Below are 21,726 nucleotides of genomic sequence, written 5' to 3'. Positions count from 1 at the left end.
GAGCTCTGCAAAAGCTTTGTTGGTCATGTTACTAAAATTAATGCTCTAATTGGTATCAAAATGCTTATAGTAGCTCATCCTAACCCTTGCACAAAATCCCTCCCAGACCTTTATTGGTTAACGTTGCTCAAAATGGATTGCTAAAATTGCAACCATACAGAGTATGAAATCTGATTTACGAATTTTAATGCAACTACAATGGCACCTTCTTACACTTCAAGAGATCACCCACTTTCAAATTTGAACCTCTTTCCCACCTAAAAAGTACATTAAAGATCAGTCCAAGCTTCATCTTGAGGCATTGACACTGCTCAGAGCTCTCCCTTACAAACATACTGTACACCGATGGTTCCCTACACCACTCCATAGGGTGCAGCTGGAAGTAGTTATAATAAAGCAAGATAATTATCAGTAGAAAGCACTAACCCTTAATGACTGTATGGCACTTGGAAAGGATAAAAATTGGATACTTAAGATAGAAATGGTGCACAACCACTAACAGTTGGGGATTAAATGCTGACCTGCAAGGAGTCATTACTGTGCAGACAATGCAATGGCTTATTTCGAGTGGCAAGCCCATATATAAACATGGCCTTTGGTACTCTATCCACTTGATGGGAAGTAGAACAACTCTTAGAACCCCAAGCCTAGCTTGATCCAACAAGCTGTTGCTCAGAGCAGCCTTTAGGCCCTTTAGACCAAACAATTTGCCATACTACTTTTACTCAACATGTACACGTCTCCAAACTAGAAATTAATGGGAGAGCATCCTTAATTGCAACTCTTAGACAATTGTAGCATGCTTGTGTTTGAAGCCAATCACAAATACAGGTACGACAAGATTATTAATGATGGCAAGTCTATCATTAGACTTGCCATCAACAGAGGCAAGTGTTGGCACACAGTAACAGCACTGTTGCAACCTAAAAACAAAAGTAGGGCTAAGAGATCTAAACCAGACTCAAAGTCAAACATTTGAAAGAACTTTTTCAGTATTAGAACTGTCAAGTTCTTAAGTTTATGTTAAGTTAAATGTACAAGTCATTAAAAGTAATTTGATTCAAAGTTTTAAATGTCACCAAGAAAAAAAATAGTAGTGATCATCAAAAGGCATTTAGCTGGGGAGTCTATGTAGCACCATCAAAGTCCCAGGATATTTAAAAGCCACTTACTAAAGATGCAATACAAGAGCAAAAGCGCGCTCTCGCATAAGGGCGAGCAATATCAAAGCTACCCAATTCACCAAGGATTATCAAGGGACAAACTACCGTAAGAAAATCATTTAGAGATAAACATCCTGAAAAAAAAAATCAGGAGATAAAGTCATCAAGCCTTGAGCACAAGAAAAGTTAGAATATGCAATTGTTGGTACAGGAAAAGCACATCCATCTCCAAGCATAAAATTATAGAACCTTCAAGACTTTACTTGGAAAAGGCGGCACATGGTTAACAGGTTAATAAAACTGTATTGGATGCTGCAACAATTATTAAAGAGCTTTACAATAACATCAGAAAAAAATAAAAATTATATATATTGTATATATAATTGCGACGAAGAATTCAGTGGCAGCCGTCTTAATGTTCATCCTACGCGCATGTGGTAAACTGGTGTAATACTCTCTTGATCCAGTCTTTGGAGATGGTTGGATATGGGTTAATAGCTACATCTTGGCAAGATTATATTCCACCAATATTAACCTAATTCTTGCCATTTTAGGTGAACATTAAACACAGTAATGCATCCTGAAGCTTTTCCTATATATCTTTTTTTAATTATGATAATTCTGAAGTTAGTAAAAAATAGAATTTGTTTATTCATATTTTGACATTAATAAAATGCGGGCAAGGCCTTACAGATCAATGTGCCACCTAATCACTGCCTCTAAAAATAATAGAAAAAAGGGGGTTGGGGACCAATTTCCATCAGCATACTTTTTGTATATATTAAAAAAAAAATTAAGCACATTTTCTATTCGTAATAAGACTTAAATCTGCTTCAATGCAATCCCCTACATCAAGATCAGGGTTATGCATTATAATTACGGGGAGTGTCAAACCCACTGATTATCACATTAAAATAAGTAAGGGGATATAACCAGAGGAATTAAGGGAAAAAATGACATCCAACAATATGGAAATTTTACAAATTTAATCACTCTTATCCATCGTTATCTCCCCCTACCACCCTCTAAAGATCACAGTTTCGTAATGTTGTCCATTGGGGAAAAAAAAATTTCAGCCGCCACACCACAAACAAATGTACAAGATTGAAGGATTTTAGCATCTCAAAAATGACAAGGTCCTAAACATCTCTTAACATTTTTGCCTAAAAAGCTTCAATCTTGCCACAATATCATCCACTGCCACAGTAACTAGTTGTTTTAAGAGTAATAATACTTTACAATTTTTAATCCAACAACATTATAATTCATGTACAAGAACCCACAAGCTGTATTTTTAATGAATAAGCTGAATTTTTCTTTTTGACGTTTACTACTCGCAAAAGGCCCAAACACCAAATAATACAAGTTGTACACAGTAAAGGCAAGTAATAAAACGTGCATTCCTAGCATTGAATGCAGAGAAATATGAAGTATTTCTCAGAACAAATTAAAGGTCATACTTATGATGCAGGCTTATTAATACTGGCTAAAAAGCTTTGTGTGATAAATACCAGAGACCAGACAAATACAGTATCTAGGCCTCTTGTGGCTCTCAGTTTTAACATGGCTTATTAATACAAAATTTAGAGCATACCTTTATATTAGGTCAATGTCAAATTTCATCTAACATTCACTATACATGACTACTATCTGCTACCCAAGAAGATTGAATGGTTAGTCCTAAATTGTGAACATCTCAAAAAGGTTCAAGTATTGAAGCCATTTTAAATATGAACCTGCACTTCCCAGCACTGAACTTGGGACCTAGTTTATCAGGCTTGTTGTGCAAAATTTTTGAACTTGACCCAATTCTTACAATAACTTCAATAAAAGCTTCTTTCCTCCAACTTAACTAAATGAAGCATTTAATACGTTATAGCCAACCGTAATAAAAGGATAATACAATTTGAGATCTACTTTCGCTTTCAACCGAAGACAACAACATTTAAAAAAATTGAATTCCATAATCGTGCAAATTTTAGAAATACAAAACAATTTCACCACGATTACTAATAATTAACTATGGTAATCCCATATAAAAAGATTTCAAAATATAACTGGTCTAATTTACGACCTTTATACATGAAAGAAAACAAAACCAGTCCACATTTACAAGTTATCAATGTCCAAGTCGCTGTCGTCATCATCCTCGTCGTCTTCTTCCCCTGGAGCAACAATCTTTGGAGCTTCGGCTATAATTGGCTTGACATCTCCCGCAATCTTGGCCTCTTGTTCTTTGAGAGATTGGTTCAATGCACGAGGATCAAACTGAAACGGAAAAATGACATACAAAAAATCAAGGCAATATATGGTAATGCTCGTCAATATAGTAGTAGTTCCATGAAGATTTGAGGAATGGCTAATGCAGAGGACTACACAGGCACAACAATTATAGAGGACAAGAGCATAGTATGGTCATAATTCTTCTGCTAATGGCAGAAAATCAAGGGAAATTTATGAGAGCAATGGAAAAGATTTATCAAGAGCACCAGAGCAGCAATAGTAACATGTGGGCAGAGACTAAGTTTCCAGTATTATAATTACAAACTGACTGACACACAAAGGAGCCACATTAAGGGAAGGATATGTGGCAGCCAAAAAAGTTCACTATAGATAGATCCTTCCTGAAGTAGCATATGCAGACTAGCTGAAATTAGTAATTGGAAAGAATTAGAAACATTAAAAACCCAACATATGCCAAGAGGGAGAGAGATATAGAGGCGATACAAAAATGAACCATTAGGCACTAGTGACCACTGTGTAACTTTTGACTAAAGAGTCAAGTTGATCTAGTTACAGTGGGGGATGGTAACAGGCCGATATATTTTCAGAGTACAGTGGAAGAACAAGGTGCATGGGTAGTGACAATACTGGTGTATATGGCACCCAAGTGCACAGAAGCCACAATAGTATGTGCAAGCCCAGAAGGAAGAGCAAGATTAACTCAGGGTTCAACAGGATTCAACTTTGCCAAGAAAAACTATATTGCTTGAAAAGAGCAAGTTCCGAAGCACTGGAAATAAAATTGGCCATTAACTATTAACATCACGAGTCCCTAAACTGCATACTCTGAAACACTGCCAAAAGTGTTTGACTGCATATGCCAGATGCTCAAGCTCTTTCCAAGCCCTAACCAACACAAGACGACACAGGGAAGATTACTGGGGAAATTTGTCAAGTCAACTCTCGCCTACCTTAGCCAGTCATCAAAGGATATATAGAATCCAAAGGCAACAAGATTGGCCGAAGTATCACTCCTTCACCTTCTACAGAGCAAACACGCTAGTCAATGCCTCGGCAACCCCCTACAGGTTCAATAATCTTAACCCACATATACAATCAAGATTAAATGGTAGGCAAAGAGAGTGTCATGGACAAATTCAACAATACAAAAAAGTATCTTTCCTGTGTTCAACACTTCATTTTTGTATGTTTGGGCAAAAAGATGGTACAAGTTTTATCATTTGAGAGGACGGGCAGGGAAGCGAGTAATTAAAATAAATGAGCTTTAAATAGAGCCTGAAGCAATTGTCATTCAGTTCCAAGAGCAAGGATGGGAAAGTACAGTGAAGGAGAGAGATACAAGCATCCAATGCAATTTATAAGTCTTCTGCCTTACCGCAACATCACCATCATCCTCCTCCTCGTCAGAAGATTCCTCTTCCTCTGCTTCCTGAAGCCACTTCAAGAAAGGCTGGGCTTTTGCATGAATCTCTGCTGCGGTCTCCTTGGTTACATACTTCTTTGAAACTTTCTTACCCCAATCCAGCAATACTTCTTCCTCAACAATATCATGATCATACATAGCCTGGAATGAAAAATTATTACAAATTAAAACTTGACAAAGCTCACTTTAAAACGGTCTATAAATTACATGATTTAGATGACAAGTCACAATAACGTGGCTGAACAAGTTTCCAAACGACACTTCAGAAAATTATGAAATGATAATGGTTCAGAATGGGCCGAAATGTTAAGTCTTGTGATAAGAGAAGGGATAGACATGAGAGAGGGAACAAAAGATGAAGAATGGTAAACAAAAAATATAGCGGGGAACTACCCTGGAAATAATCAACCACATGTCAAGAGTGAGATTCTGTGACATTTTCGCTCATTCAACAGACAAGTTGGATCACGCTTGTATGTGAAAGTATGTACTGTGTAAGAATGTAAGAGTCTACCCCAAAAAAGCCAGGACTAAGGTTCATATTTGGCATGTTGTGTATCAGAGCCAATTCGACAAGAATGGATCTGTGTACAGGCAGCAAAGATTATTTAAGAAAACCAATCTATAGGATAATTAGTCTAACAGGACAAGATAGCACCGTTTGTCTGCAGACTTGACACCTTTTTGATTCAAGTTATTCAGTGTACGGCCAGTTTCACCAAAGTATTTGAGAACAACATGACCAGAAAATTGAGTAGACACTGACAGCATTGGAAGCATGATTCAACAGCATCCCTCAAAATCAAGATGCACCATTAAATTTAATTTCAAATACTATGTAAAAATGGATATCCATGGCCCACAACTACTAACGGTGCTCTCACACGAAAATTAAAAACAGCATGATAGTGTTGTCTTAAAGACTAGCACTGGAAGGTTATTCAGCGCACAAGCAAGTGTCAAGAGGGGGCTTTATAACAGAGGCAGAATATCTAGATATATATATATAAAAAATAAAAAAGCAGTCACTTTCAATATGGAAAGGTATTTACTAGATGCCTCATAGCAGGGATCACTCATTTTAAAAGGTTAGCTTACCTTGAAGATAATGGGAACCTTGGCAATTAATAGATCTTTGTTGAGTTCAATCAGTTTCTCAACAGCACCTATAAAATACTTTTGGCTCTTGGGATTTCCGTGAGTAAACAGCAGGAGGAGGATTCGGTACTGAGGAATCTGAAATGTGAAGGTCAAGGTAAAAATTGATACAAAATATACCTAAGTTTTAGGTGTTCAATATTCAGGCCCCTTTGCCTAAGGGGACATTTAAAGTTACTGCAAATGTAAAGGACAAAGATGGCATCATTAAGTTTGAAACCCAATATCTACTCTACTATATCTAGTAGTGGAGTCAATCTTATCCAGTAGCAATTTCAAATTAATGTACAATGGCTTAAGTCAACCCTTGAAAATAGAAAAAATGTCAAGTAGTGAATTATACAGAGTACGTACTCTATATTCAAGTTTTGTAGCCGTAGCTATCTATTTTTTTTTTACAACTAGACAAGTTTTACGAGAGCCCAAGATGCTCCAAAGTTTGGGTTACCTCTACACGACTGGTGGTGTGGTGTGTGTGTGGGGGGGGGGGGGGGGGGGGGGAAGAAGTCCTTACCCTTCATACTACATGTAGCATTTTATTGTGAATGACATTGTTTAACAACTCAAATGATACAGATTTCATTCTAGAATAAATATGATAAAAGCAAATTCAGAGTACCGAACAAAAAAATTCCTGCACCTGTTTAATAATGTTATCATCGAGCAGCACCTCTACCAGTACCATAACAGCCTTGTTTTCCTTTATTTCTAGCCTCTCTGCTTCACCAGCAATGTCCTTGAAGACAGTCACATCAGCTCCAGGTTTTAAAGAACCATCATCAACCTTGGCCTGAAAGGTGAAGACACCATGACACTGCGATCTTTGCAACTTAGTAGTTAAGATTCAAATTTTTACACAAAATGCCTCGTCATAATTCTCGCCCTCTCATGTCACAAACTAATGATCCTATGGAAACTTTTTAACTTTTACTTGCCCTAAATGATCAGTTTAGATAACTTGCTTTGAGCTAATAGAAAGGGCAAGTTGAAAACTAAACTGCAATATTACTCGAAATATAAAGTGCAATCCAAATTAAACAAATTTATGCAACACAGTTATCAAGTACAGTATATTAATTTGTTTAAATGTAGGGGGAACTACCTTGCAGAGCTCGAAGAAAACTTCGAGACGTTCACTCTGGGTTTTCTCGATATCATTGGAGACCGTTAGATTTTTCACTCCTGCTGTTAGATTCTTCTGTCGTTCCTTCATGGCTTCCTCACTCACATCCAGACTCCAGTCATCATCCTAAAAATAGTTTTCCTAAGTTTAACAAACTCATGCTATAAACTGTATCTCAAACTTAATCTTAGAACTAGATATTTTTACTTTTACTTTGCAAGTTGTAGGCATGTGGCACCATTCTTATCCATGTCTTGAAAATTGCACTTTTCCTATGCATTTACAAAATTTTTTAGAGTAGAGGTACATAATATATTTCATTCCCAGCAACAAAGCTACTTACATCTTCAGCATCACCATTCATATCATTGTCAGAAGCGTCAGACTTGTCAGCACGTGGGGAATTGGGTCGTAGGGAATCCCTCTGACCATTCTCGGACTTCTTTGTGCGCTCCTTCCTCTTTGTCAGGGCAGTGCCAGGTTGATTAGGTTTGGTATCTAAAAAAAATTATATCCAAAATTATATTAATTTTGAAGAGGGAATTAGCATGCAAATTTAAAGCCTACAATGAGCAACAATATGGCTTTGTCTTACCCCGAGACAAAAACTTCACTAAACGGTTGTCCAAATTCCCAAATAGAACCTTACTCTTGAGAACACCATTGAACTAGACAGCCGCTAGCCATGTGCACTTTTAAAATATGGGTTAAATATTTAAGAAATCTCATACAGTACTTTGATACACACTGATTTTCATGTTTATTAAAATTATTTATTGGTCATGAAATTTGGATAGAATCATTTTATATGTACAATGTACATGACAAGGATATTTGTTTAAATATTTTGTGTACACATGGGTACACATTATGACATTTAGGTTGAACCACTACAGGTCTTATTTAAGAGCTGACCTTAATGCTGCCGCTGCTTTTTTAAGCCACTGCCTCAATTGATTGTATACCACATGCAGGTTAACCCTTAAAGGGTGCAATACATTTATAGCTGGGATGAGTAACTATTGTGGGACGGTGCACCACAGCTATGAATGTTTGCAAGTACTGCATAAAATTTAAAAAGTACCGTGGCTACACAGGGTTCACATCTTTTAAACGGACTCCATTAAAAGAACCATGGGCAACATTCCTGGGTGTGAATGTCTCGGTACTGAGTGAGCCGCCCAGGCTGGTGCTTGCAGCATGAGCTCAGACCACTGCTTTTCAGCTTGTGACCAAAGCATCACCTAAAAATGTCAAAATATATATGTAACTGGTATTATTTAGCCACGATAGTATTACAGAAGAGCCTGACCATGATAAAGACTGTGTACAATGTTCAGATATCAGTGAACACAATGCCATTCAAGATGTTCACAGCACTAGAATCTTTAAACAACTTCATGTTCCTTTATTCGTGTTTAATTCGAAAATTATTCGTGTGCAGGATTTAGTGACCAGGATTGTCGTAATTAGCGATGTGCGAAGTACGGTGGGATGAGAAATCTTTGCGAGGAAAGGTGAAGGTGGCATGAACTGGCTGGTGTGTGGCAGCCACTCTTTGTTTGGACTCATCATACCAGGTTAGTAGTTTGCTATGGTGAACACAAATGCAGATACTTGTATAACTTTTTTCTAAGTATTAATACTTAACATGATTCTTGTTCTTTAATTGTTCCAAACAATTTCAACTGCTGGATAATTTTATATATAAATGGATGACCACTTTAGAGTGACCAAAATCTGACTAATAATTTTGTTTTAACTATTTAGTTCTGAATCAGGGATGGCTTAAGTGCATTCAAATGTTGAAAATTAGCCATTTTGTAAATATCAAGATACAAGCAGCCCTAGAGTGGCATGATACTAGAGAACAGGTACAGTAAAGCAATAACGTGTGAATAACAAAACTACCAGGGATGTGTAATTACTACACATTTATACAAGTAAATTAATAGTCCTTACCAGGATGGTTTTTTAATATGAAGGTGGTGAGCTTGTGGCGCATGTCTAGCATCCCTTGGTAACCACACGCCTTGCAAGATTGTTTGATAATCCCTTTCTTCTCCTGAAAATGTTATTTTATTAGCCAAGTTTATATGCAGCTTAAGACCTTACACAACCACCATAACTACTGGCCTCTTCAAAACTAGACCTTTTAAACAAAACTAATATTCAAACTGATGTACAACAAGAACATCCAGGAGAAAATCCTTTGAACTTACATTGGGAAAAAGTACAGTCTCTGGATTTTCACATTCAGGACAAAGAACAAATTTCTTAATAAAGCCATCCAACAAATCCTGAAGCTTTGTCGCATCATGCGAGCCATTCACGATGTACCTATCATTCTTGGTGTCAAACTGTGTTTGAGCTCCTAATTCACAACCAAAGTACTTGCAAGGATCTGAAAAATATTAGTAAGACATACAGAGCTAATGGTGAATAATTTATTAATTATTTATATTTAAGAAAAAGGGTCAATGTATGAGCAATCTACTAATGTTCCCCCTTTTAAACAAAGTCTCAATTCTTTAAATATCTAACCAATTTTTGTACATTTTACAGTTGATGGATTTAAACTGCCAAGCCTTACATGTTGGAGGTCTTCCAAGTGCTTTGGCGACATCAACCATGTTGACAACGACAGTCTTTATGCCGTTGCCCTTTCCTTCAACCTTTGCCATAATTTTTGGCATTTTGTAACGATAAAAAGCGTCCATGACGCTGCGATTCACGTTGTAACTCATCTGGAAAAAAGAAATCCATGCAAGTGTGAAATTAACCACATTCTGCATTTTGCACAGACAAATAATCCCATGTAAACCCATCAATTCCATTATTTGAAAGCTGTTCCATGTGTTTGTGAAAAGTAATCTTTCTAAATTTTGGCAGACCATGTTCCTCAATCATCCAACAAAATTCCATATATTGTAAAGAATGCTTCTAAACACATGTTACAATCTTGAAAACTCTTAAATAACTTACCTTGAGGGATTGCTGTTAGGGTTTCCTTCGGCAAAAACAATTATTTAAAGTAGAATGACCAGGATGTGAAGTGTTGCGTCAAGTTCAAAGTCAAAAGTAGTAGTCTCCTAAATAGTGCATAAGTCAGCAACTTGGGTTTTAGTGAATTGGTCTTTCATGCAGCTTCTTCACTCCACTGCAATTGCTGAAAAATATAAATAACTATGTACACAACTATCATGCATTCATTTAATGTTGCCAAGTCACAAATTTATTTTTGTATTTTACTTTATTAGACATACAGTACATCAAAATTAATTTTTTTGCCTTAATATCTAGTACTTCTACCCACCCTCCCAATCCAAGATGGTAATTGTTATTGCCACCTACCCACATTCATTCCTAATTTAAACCTTTATAGGCCTTTCCTGAAGCATTCACACAGGACACCCTGCACATCTAAATGCCAGCTTACCTATGGGAAGCAGTGCCAGTGGGTACACATAAAGAGAGCCACATTCAGAGTATGGGTAGCAGGTGTTGGCTCCAGGGCTCACAAACCTCTTTCCTTTTTTCTCGCCTTTCTGTTGGTGACTTGTTGTCTATGTACAGCATAAGTGGGTTCTTGGCGTCCGTTGGTGGACAACAGCTACTACAACCAAATAAAGCACACACAAGATACGGCTGAAAACAAAACATTTATCCAATATTAAACTACTGTACTGCCAATACAACAGAACATTCCAAAATGAAAGCTGGCTCCTCAAATTTAGGTACAGTAAATTCTGCCATATTCTACACCTTGGTATCCACAACATAATACCACTTCTAAGATTGCAAGGAATTTGAGGACTGGGGGTGCAGGTAGTTTTAGTTTCATTCTTATTCTTTTCACTGACCATGAGATACATTTAAAGAATTTGGTAGTTAGAGGCTACAGTATATGTTGGCATTAACCAACCAACAGGACAGCATTAGGTATGTAGAGACTTATAGAAGTAGCAGTATCAGAGGTAACACCATTCCCTCACTATCCTCATAAGTCAGTGTTCTTATACTTTCCAAGTGCTTTAGTCATACTGGATTGGCACTTTTCCCAATATTTACTTTACTAAATGCCATTTATTGTAAAATGTTAAAAAAAAAAGGGGGTGGGGGGGGGGGGGGGTGGAGCCAAATCCAGCCTACCAATCTTTTCTAAATATGTGAATCCTAGTGCATTTAATTATCAGGACATTATCAAGCAACCTATAGTCATACAAGAGGGATGTTATTGTACTGGGAAATTTTACACTTAAAGAGCTTAATATTTACAAACATTAACATGAAAAACCAACTTTAAAAATCATTCCTCTTGTTAACTTACCTAGTGCCAGTAAGCAATGGGATGATGTCTGTTTGGGGTGGGTGGCTTTTTCAAGTCACGAAGTCCTGAATGGCTGCAGTTTACGATGCCGGTTGCTAGAAAACTCTCTATTTCTGAAATATTGAAATGTTTATTAACCCAAGTGGCTCTCTGCACATGAGCAACATGCAACCACATTTCCTGCAACACCAAAATATCCTTTTGCCAACATAATTAACTTATGCTGTGAGCATTTGAATTTTGCAATAGGAATGCTCTTTCTATGATGAGCAGTCTCATCTAGGAAAATATAAACATATAATCACATTCTTCAAGGTTTGCTCAGATTCCCTGGATGTATGAACACTTAGTGTGTAGTTGCCACCTTTCACTGGTAAAAATAAAATGTTACCAGCTGTTGCATGATAACTGGTTTGCCTCCCTTAAACCCCCACCTCACCACTTTAATGTATGATTTGAACAAAACAAGCCAAATAAATGAGTTAATATGTACAAGCATATTTATTACTATATGTACAATGGAACATAATATGGGCTGCTAAAAACCATCCAGAAAAAAAAAGTTTCAATTACATAGGCTGAGATAATCCACACCAACTGGTACCTTCAAGCAGCTGAAAATCTAGATAATGCAATGAATAGCAATATGCAATTTTTTTTACTTTAGTTTCCCAAATCGCATACTAAAAATACCCGTGATATTTTAATAGTTCATTGATTAATGTATGCAAGAAAGCCACAAAATTTATTAATTTGATAATTTGGAAAATGTGTCTGCATAATGGAGGTTCCTCAGTACAGTATTACATTCAAGTGATAAGAATTATTATATGTGCAATGCCTAAGAACCGTTCTATCACTTTTCATACTGCTTTTAATCTATCTTGCCAAGCTTCATCACGAACATTCATAATCGCCATGGGGCTCCATCAAATAATGACAGGTCCATGTCCAAATAATGACAGGACTAGTGACCCTAGTCCATGAACAAGTATTTTGTCACGACAAAACATTCAAGGCATTTTAAACCTAGAAAAAAAATAAAACTTCATGCAGGTAATTCCAATAGTTACCCAATTAGAAATTCCATGTACTAATTATATCCTTAACTGCTACAATCCTACAAAGGCAAGTACTAATACTGGGTCAAGATTAATAGTCGTGCACGGTGCCACTTACCTAATATCAAGGGGAAAGTCTGAGGCGCACGCACACATACAAGATTGAGTCAGCAAGCCTCCCAACGGCTCCACTGATAATATACAATTTCTGGGGGATATGTGTCCCTCTGAAAGAGAATTTAATCCATGGATGATGAAGCCTTAAGTAACATTATCACATCAGGAAAAGATACCAGCTCAAGTCTTAAGAATTTAAAAAATTTAATTCTAGAATACCAAGATAGTTTTGCATCTTTCATTTGTAAATACAGGCCAAAATAGAAAAGTTGTGGGTATACAACTCTACAATCAGTCTACATAGTCAATTGGGACAAACCAAACCAGCTGACTAGATGCCCCCCCCACCCAGCATTACAGCAAGTTACTATCGTGTACTTCTGAAAAAACTGTCAAATTTAAACCAAAAGGTGTCAATATCATCAGGGAAAGAAGCATCTGTCAAATTAAGTTGTGTACACGGCAACTAATGTTGTAAGTTTAAATTTTAATCTGGAAAACCGGATTCAATTTAAAAATTAAATGCAATTTTTAGCCCTTCTGAATGCAATTATCTCATATGGGTCACCACTTATGCACAATCCATAAAAATTAAATGTACATTTTCCGTGCAAACCAGTAAAGACTACAATAATTCTATATCCCGTACTTTGATATACTGAATAGCATTTGAAATTTTGATAATGATACAAGAACAATTAGGATACAGCATCAGGTCTGTTGGTCCATACTAGCAGGTCTCTAGAGCAACTCCCTCCCCTACTTTGTCCATAAACCCGCCCAATCTATTTTTGAAGCTTTATACTAGCTGGCAGTCCATTCCACTCAATAACAAACCCCATTTCCAAACCAGTACAGTCAACCCCCCCCCCTTTTCCAATTTTTTAAATGTGTTGCAGGTTCCGACCTGTTCAGCTTCGTAACTGTCTATATCCCTTGTTTATGCCAAAAGCCCCCCCCCTTTTAAAACCAACATAACCCCCCCACCATCTTGTGGCAATGGAGTCCAATGGAGACCCATATGTATTCTTGAAGATGTAGCACTAGGTGCAGTGTCACCCTTTATATCCTCTTCTATCTTTTCTGTCTCAATTGCCAATGCTTATTCTAAATCCCAGCACAAATTTGGTTCATTTTCATATGTTGAAGTCTACCTTAGGATGCCAATGACCATGACTCCACAATTAGAGCTACCACTACTATAACTAACTACTGGCAATTTTATACACAAGTGCTGTCTTGGTCAAGTTATAAGCAACCTAAATCTAGAAGACTTCATGGCAGTGCTCAGGGTCCTGTGCTTAGGCCCACTACTTAACTGGGGCCTCCTGCATTTCCTACTACTGTATACAGTGTACATCATTCATTGCAATGTGAAGATTGGAGATTTTACAAAGTATCTTCTCTGCAAAGATCATTAAAATTTCTCTTGCTTTAGAGCAGTTAAGTGTTTTGAACATGCGTGCAGTATAAGATTTCTTTAGCCTTCCATTTTAGATATTTCACCTGCCTTTAAAGGAAAGACACTAAAAGAGTATTCCAAGAGATTGAAAGCATTTTGTAAAGTAGATCAATGGGAGTAGCATCACTTTAAAGTTCCGGGTTCACATAATTCACCCTGTACTTTTAGTAACCGAGACTAAATTTGCATTATGTAAACTAAACATTAGGATCATAATCACTAACCTTTTATCTCGTGCATGCTTCAGATCACTTTTAATCTTACTTCAGTTAGCCGTTCACAAAGCACATCACCGCCAAATTAAGTTCCCCATTGCCTTCAGATTTCACTTTATACTTTTCAACATCCCTACTGAAACCCGGAACTAGGTTTTATGTCTAAAATGAGAACAGTGAAAACCTTGCAGGATAGTGCTTTTGTGTGGGAGGGCTGGAGTTTAGTTTTCTGTTCAACCATTGTGTGAACACTATCTAGGAATACTAATGTTTTGTAATAAAATTATATTGGCAAATATTTTCTTAAACACACTACAATTTATATTAAATCTTAATTTATTTGTTTCATGTTTGCAACAAAGGATGTGCATTTTCCCAGCAGCTAATTAAGCTTCAAAACCAACTTCATGCTGCCATAAGGTAACAATGGCATTTTCTTTTAAATAAGGCACTGCAGACACTACTATTTCTGGTGTCAAAACAAGGTCCTGCAATCCTTGTGTTAAATATGGAGAGAGGGGGAAGAAAAAATCCAAGCAAAAACCATATGGAGAATCATTGAAAAATCAAACACTAATATTTAACAAAGCAGAAAGGATCTTCCAAGACTATCCTCAGCCCTATTAACATTCCCTCACACTCAAACTATTGCCACATCCCAATTACCTACTACCGGCACAGTACTTGTGCTACTCGCACAAGTCAAGGTTAAAGGCTTACATGGGTAACACTTTAAACCATGGTCAAGTCATAAAAATGTGTTCACATTTTTTTATAAACTTAAAAAAATACCTTTTATGATTAAATAATCTTACCTTTACTATCAACTAATCACCAAACCAAGAAAGTTTAGCAACAGAAAATCACTTGCATGCAAGACTTGCAGAATTACATCAGCACACAAAAAGACGAGGCAAGAAAGACACCAGAAATACCTCCAAGACAATCCATTCCAACTTTTAAATTATGGTAAGAAACCCATGGTGGGGGGGGGGGGAAGGGAACAAATCTGCAGTGCAGTAATGTTCCATTGGCACTGCAATGGAACATTATGTGGAATCAATAACATCACATGGCAGCACAGTATATGTATTTTTTTTTTACAGTAAATTCAGTTTTCCAACTTTGATACGTATATAATTTTAGCCATCACTGTAGTTACCCCCAAAACTGAAGAGAAGCTGAACTATTGTCAACAATATGCCATCTTTAGACTACCAGAACATTCCATCCACCTGGAAATTTTAACGATGCTTCAAGATGTGGAAATTCACAATGCTTTAACAACTTCTCTTTAAAAAAAGTGTCAAGTTATGCACACTGCATTGCCTGTTAGTAACATTGCTCTGCAGAGAACTTGCAGTGAACCAATTACGCAAAATTTTAAATCCAACATTATAACCCATCAGCAGTCTACTTATCAGCACACACATCAAGACAGGAACTTGTGACCGACACTAGAGATGAAAACGGCTTCTCTGGACAAATAAATCTTTTGAGAGCAAATGATATACCTGGTCTCATGAAGGCACCAAGCTCCTGGGCTTCCAATGGCTCTACTGACAACAGCCCAGTCCGCCACCCTCCTGCTCTCTTTGCCATACTCTCATGTCCCGCGCTCTCTTTACCCAAGCATCTTTAAATGGATGCTTCAATGTGCCAATTCATTTACTTTACTCAAAATAATCCATTGTTAAAAATAGAAGGTAGTGTGCCAGTGTGCCAAGTAATTTGTCCAACTACTGTACAACAATAATTATAATTATACTGATTAGATACAGCATTCCCATTCATTAGATTGCCACCGACCAAAAAGACTAATACGTATAAGCTAACTTTATCAAGAAGCATTTAAAAAAAATAAAAAATAAAAATTTAAGTGGAAGCAAGTATTGATCCTCTTGCAAGCCAATGCTAGCGTGTAAGTCTGCAGGCAGTGGGAGGAGAAGAGAGGGGAGGAGAGGAGGCAAGCAGACAGCCACTCCTGAGCTAGAGAGGTGGTTGCCATGGAAACTGTATACGCAACAGGCACCTTTTGCTGTGTTGCCAAAGTTTTACATTACTTAGCATTAAAATTACAACATATGCAACTGTTTTCAACATAAAATTGCATACTGTACACATTACTGAATGATAATATAAGAGACAGTAAATTTAAGTAACAGTTGCCAAGTGTCATTGGCATCACTGACTCCAGACGTCAATACTGACCGTCCCCCCCCACTCCACCCCTTACACACCAGCCCACATACACCCACGCATTTCACTACTCCCTGCTGACAGTTGCAAACAAGCAGGAATAACAATGAACTAGAAAATGGTTATGAATTACTGCACATGAAAAATTTAAATGAACAAAACTATAGTACTGTAATGTACTGGTAATATAAAATTTAAGGTAAAATTATGGAACTGCACATTTCCTAAACCCTAAACACCAATTAAATGTGAATAAAATAACCTTCCACAGGTAAAATTATTAATGTCATCGATTGACTTCTCTGGCGTTCTCTCCCTGACCAGAGGCCATCCCAGAAACCACCATATGGCAGCCCATCTTCCCATTTAGGCAGTACTGTACTAGCAGTAATTATGTGGATCATTACACAGACTGTATATTAACATAATGGACAATTTGATACTATTGACTTTACAAACAGAAAAGTTTTTGTATTTGTTGCTAATAAAACCTAACCATCCTAGCCCCAATAAGTGTAGGTTAGACATGCATATGAAAGATTGGGCGGATATAAATAGGAGCCGCCTCGTATGGGCCAATTTGCCAGCTGCAGTTACCTTCATTCTTACCTTGATGTTATTAAGATGCCCTAGTCTACACCTATGCAATAATGAGCAAATAGTTCTAGCTTTTAATTTGCTAGAATATTATCACTCACAGGGGATGAGATAAAGAGTAATATAAGGGTATATTATGCTTATGCAAGACCAGTGCAACATTTAAACAATTTAAAATACAAGCAGTGAATTATTAGTCATACATATATTACATGCAGTCAGTCTACAGACCTGCAACCACATTACTAGTGGACAACCTTTTAGAACTTTACCGCGCTACTGTTAAAAAGTGTAACCAAGACACTTCATTCCTTTATTTAAGACCTTAAATCTATGGCAATATTCATTTTATTCTAGTGATCTCCCCCCCCCCCAATAACTCCAAATAAATATTAACACCTTTAAAAATACTGTATTCTACTCAAAGCTCACAAATGACCTTCCCAACTGATGTACTCAGGATATGGAAATCTGATCGTTTCCTCTAACCCCCACATAGTAGGCACCCTGCAGTCTTTGGAGACTACGAACGTTGAGCTCTGGTTATTACGGCTAAAGTGTCCTCTCTACAGAGCAAAGCCTGGATAGGACACCACGAGCATAGCTCTCATCCTGTAATTACACACACACAACCAGTCAATTGACAGTCGAGAAGTGAGACCAAAGAGCCAGAGCTCGACCCCCGCAAGCACAACTAGGCGAGTATACACACACACACACACACACACACACACACACAGGTCCATGTTAGGCAACCCATTTTTACTTAACCAGTCATGTACATACCATGTCTAACCACCAGTAAACAACTCAGCAATTTCACATTATGTGCCACCCAGTTGGGCGAGTGTGGAGCAAAACTAGTAACTTACTCACCATAGATGCAAAGTGCCTTGTATAGTGACTTGCGAGCCTCTTTTTGAATCACTCGTGACATAAAAGATTATCGACATGTAAATGTATATATAAATGATTGTACAGGTATATACATGTACATACATATATACAACATTAATAATTGTGTAACTACCTTCAAAAAGTGTCACTTGCTTAGCTAAATGAACCATGGGGTTCAGTTCCTGAACCAATGTGTCTCAGTAACCCTTTCACCACTGCCCATGAGATGGGTATGGGGTGCATAAAGAAAAAATCTAAATCAATCAGATATCAAGTAATTTGTTCTAGGAATCAATATTTCCAAAACACCTTACCCAGATCTTTTCATAGCTTCTTATCGTGTCTTAATATAATGCCATATTAATTTCCCTTTCATGCATCTGTATACAGTACAATACTTCAATTTACACATCACCTTTCCAGAATGCAAATCCAACTTATTCATATAAAAGATTCCAATTCCAGAGATTTACCACTTGCCTATACAAATTTAAAAGACAGTATATCCATTCTATAAAACAGCAACCATAACTAGTAATAATATGGGGCCCAACAAGACCAAGATAAAGCTGAAGAATATTGCAAGTCTTGCAAACATGTCTAGATATGAATCCCAGTATATTATTTATAATTTTTCCCGTATTGACATTTTGATTGGTTTGGACAAACATTCACGACCTTGTTAAACTTTACTTGGCAAATCCAACATTATATCGAGCTAGTAACCATTTTCCTAGACTGAACCCTACAGTTATCTCTGAATTTAATTTTAGAACCCTTTCTATATCCTAGCAATTTTAAGTAAATTTATCTCCACCCCTCCCCCCTATATTTTTTAATCTTCAAATTTGTAAATGCTGCCATTTTATCAAACATATGGTAAGCAAAGTCAAAATACAAGAACACTGGGGCACACCAGTTTCTCCACTGCCTTAACTCATTTATGATAACCCATTTTCCTTTCAAATAACCATGCCTTAATCAAACTTATTACCTTCCCTCCACTATACTATGTACACTTACCTTTCCAAGTTATTCACATTATCAAAAGCTCTATGCAAGTCAAGATAAAGATTGACAATCATCCCCCTTATCAACTGCTTGAAATATGCTGAAAAGCAAGTACTGTATTGCAGTAAATTGGCTAAACACAAGTTGCCTTCCGTTAAATTGTTGAATCATTTTATTAATGATTTTTTTAAGATCTTTGCAATTTTATATTTTTTTATAGGCATCATAAGATAATTGGCTGGCAATTCAATGCAAGTGATGTTATTTCCAACTAAACCTCCCATTTGCATATATACCTGTAATTATGTTTTTGTGGGGATGATCATACATATTTAACGTAATTGACAATTTGATACTTTAATTTGTTGCTACTGTATACATCAAGTCTAGAAAAACTAAAATCCAAACATTCTTAGGTCTGATATAGCACACATGTACTATATTAGGCATAGGACTAAGGTTTGGTTTTATTAGTAACAAACTTTCCCAATTTGTCCAATTTCAACAACCAATTTTTACCTTCTAATTGTTCATTACATTAATGTGCAATGGCCCACATCATTACTACAAGTACAGTAATATCTAAAAAGGAGGATGGACTGGTTATTTCATACAAATTAGCACTACATCTGCAGCTATGATTTTAATAGGCCTACTCTGAACAACTGAATAGTGAAGATAAGCAATTGTGCTATGCAATCTTTTGCATATTTTTATCAAATGGACAAAGGCTCAAATCAACAAGTTTCACACATTTAAGAGAACATGATTTTGCCAAGAAGTCTTACAAGATTTTAAAGTACTTTGGCAATTACATAAAAATTGTTAATTAGAAACTTCCTACCATGTAGCACATCAACATTTTAAATATTTTAAGCCATTAAGACAACTTGTACATTCCTTCAGTCACCCATATCAATGGATTTATGTAAAGTTCTAGTGGTGAACTTAAAAAGGGGCCAAGTCTAAATTCAAGGAACGTTTATAGCACCAAATTGTTATAGCTCTTACAAGCTTAATTGTAATTTATTGGCAGAGCCAACACTTCACACCACCATTCGTTGGTAATGAATTTTCCAATCCATAAAATGTTTAAGTATATGGAGAACCGATTTAAGAATTTAGAAATGGGATGCAGATTAAAGTGCTATACTGACAATCTTCTACCTATTCATGGGCTCAAATGCCATAACACCCAACAAGCCATTTTCCAATATGGTGTGTCTAGTTATGTTTGTTTCTTTAAGATTGCCATCTGCACTTTGACTGCCCCCATTCATTTTATGTCTGTCCCCATTCATGTACTTGCCAGACAATGTCTTGCACATACTAAATGTACACCGTGGAAAAGTTACAATCTGAAAATTTATAAATTTACCAGATTTAAATTCCATTGGGTTCCCAATTATTTGATTCCCTGAAGGTTTTATGTAGTTGCTAAAGTGTGAATCTCTAGGAATGTTCAGACCAATAACTAATTAACACTTAAGTTACCCAACTTAATGGTCATCATTACACATACAATTTGTAAATGCCTACATCAGGCTGGACAAGGCCTGCAAATGTATACTTAAGGTACAAGTCATCCAAACCATTCCTGGAAATTTTTAAGGCAGTTACATCAGAATGAAGCATGTATTGATTTTTTTGCCAACACCCACAACACGCACCTCAACACCATCTCTCAGGAAACTGCACCCCTGGTACACATGAAGGCTCACTACGCCACACACACACTATCACGTGCAGGAATACAAGCCATTACTGTACCCAGTACAGCACTAGGGTGGTGTAGGGGGCCACGCCACCCCCGCCCACAAACATATGTTCCATCAGAAATTAAACATTACAGAAGCAGACTGTTGATGTAGTCTTAAAATATTAAACCAAATGCTAAATACACGTCAAAGCCGAGTAGCCAGACTGCCTTCTACCACTCACTTGGGTAATATAATCCTCCGGACGTGTTCACCCCCCCACAGGTCCCGTCACCCCGGGTCTTAACACACACACCCTCCAGGCACACCCACACACACGCCACACACACAATACTCACTGTGCCAGCTGAATAAAATCATGAAAGTGCCGTCCAGGGCTGTGTTTTGTGGTAATAATTGGCTAGGGAGCCCGAGTCCTCGCGCACCACCAGTAGAATGGCGCCCGTCGCTTCACCTCCTCTCACCAGCAAGTCCTGCAACACAAACACCCATCCCGGGCTGGTTCTTACGCTCACACACAACCTCCACCACCTACGCCCCAAAGCAACACTTCCGGTGAACAACTGTCGTGTCTGGAGGAAAAATCTTGGGGAAAATATTGTCATGGAGGGCAGAGTCTAAGAGGCTAAGTGAGCATGCGCCATCTTTATTACGCATTATTCGAATTTTTGCTTTCATCTGGCATGCAAAAACCTGCATACACCAGAACCACTTACTTTAAAATTGTTGGATCAAGTTAAGAAACGGCCTCACCTGCCACAGGTATGTGTAAATAGCGATGAATTGTGGGGAAGAAGTCAAGACAACGCCACTACTCCTCGCTAAAGTAAAGATTGGTCGCTACACCTTCTCAAACACATCATCAACTTAATCACCAATACTAAATATCTTTATTTTTAGTCTTGGTTTGCAATATTTTTATAATGAAATTACTTACCTCAGTTTTTCTTATGTTTCGAAAGGAATTAATGAATAAATACTTATGTGTATATTTGAACAATCACATGT

At 37.1% G+C, this 21,726-nt stretch overlaps 1 protein-coding gene across 4 annotated transcripts; it reads right to left on the bottom strand.

Annotated features, from left to right (window-relative positions):
* Nucleotides 1–1,468: 1,468 nt before the first annotated feature.
* On the bottom strand, nucleotides 1,469–21,621 carry eIF5 (eukaryotic translation initiation factor 5). 4 transcript variants are annotated; one of them, XM_045770095.2, is made up of 15 exons: nucleotides 21,472–21,621; nucleotides 21,057–21,191; nucleotides 12,621–12,729; nucleotides 11,442–11,554; nucleotides 10,551–10,759; nucleotides 10,097–10,280; nucleotides 9,705–9,858; nucleotides 9,334–9,515; nucleotides 9,074–9,176; nucleotides 7,455–7,609; nucleotides 7,091–7,237; nucleotides 6,629–6,778; nucleotides 5,929–6,066; nucleotides 4,783–4,971; nucleotides 1,469–3,431 (listed from the first exon to the last, which is right to left on the bottom strand). In XM_045770095.2, the coding sequence occupies exons 7-15, from the start codon at nucleotides 9,856–9,858 to the stop codon at nucleotides 3,273–3,275; spliced, it is 1,377 nt and encodes a 458-aa protein (XP_045626051.1). In that variant the 5' UTR covers nucleotides 10,097–10,280; nucleotides 10,551–10,759; nucleotides 11,442–11,554; nucleotides 12,621–12,729; nucleotides 21,057–21,191; nucleotides 21,472–21,621; the 3' UTR covers nucleotides 1,469–3,272. The 4 variants fall into 4 exon arrangements, with proteins under 4 accessions (XP_045626051.1, XP_045626052.1, XP_069175252.1 ...); XM_045770096.2 differs by having other exon boundaries at nucleotides 21,435–21,576; XM_069319151.1 differs by lacking the exon at nucleotides 21,057–21,191 and having other exon boundaries at nucleotides 21,472–21,548.
* Between the last annotated feature and the right edge of the window lie 105 nt (nucleotides 21,622–21,726).

Source organism: Procambarus clarkii, chromosome 92, assembly GCF_040958095.1.
Source record: "Procambarus clarkii isolate CNS0578487 chromosome 92, FALCON_Pclarkii_2.0, whole genome shotgun sequence".
NCBI lineage: Eukaryota > Metazoa > Arthropoda > Malacostraca > Decapoda > Cambaridae > Procambarus > Procambarus clarkii.
Note: the sequence above shows the minus strand (reverse complement) of the source record. Positions and strands in the feature narration are given on the sequence as shown.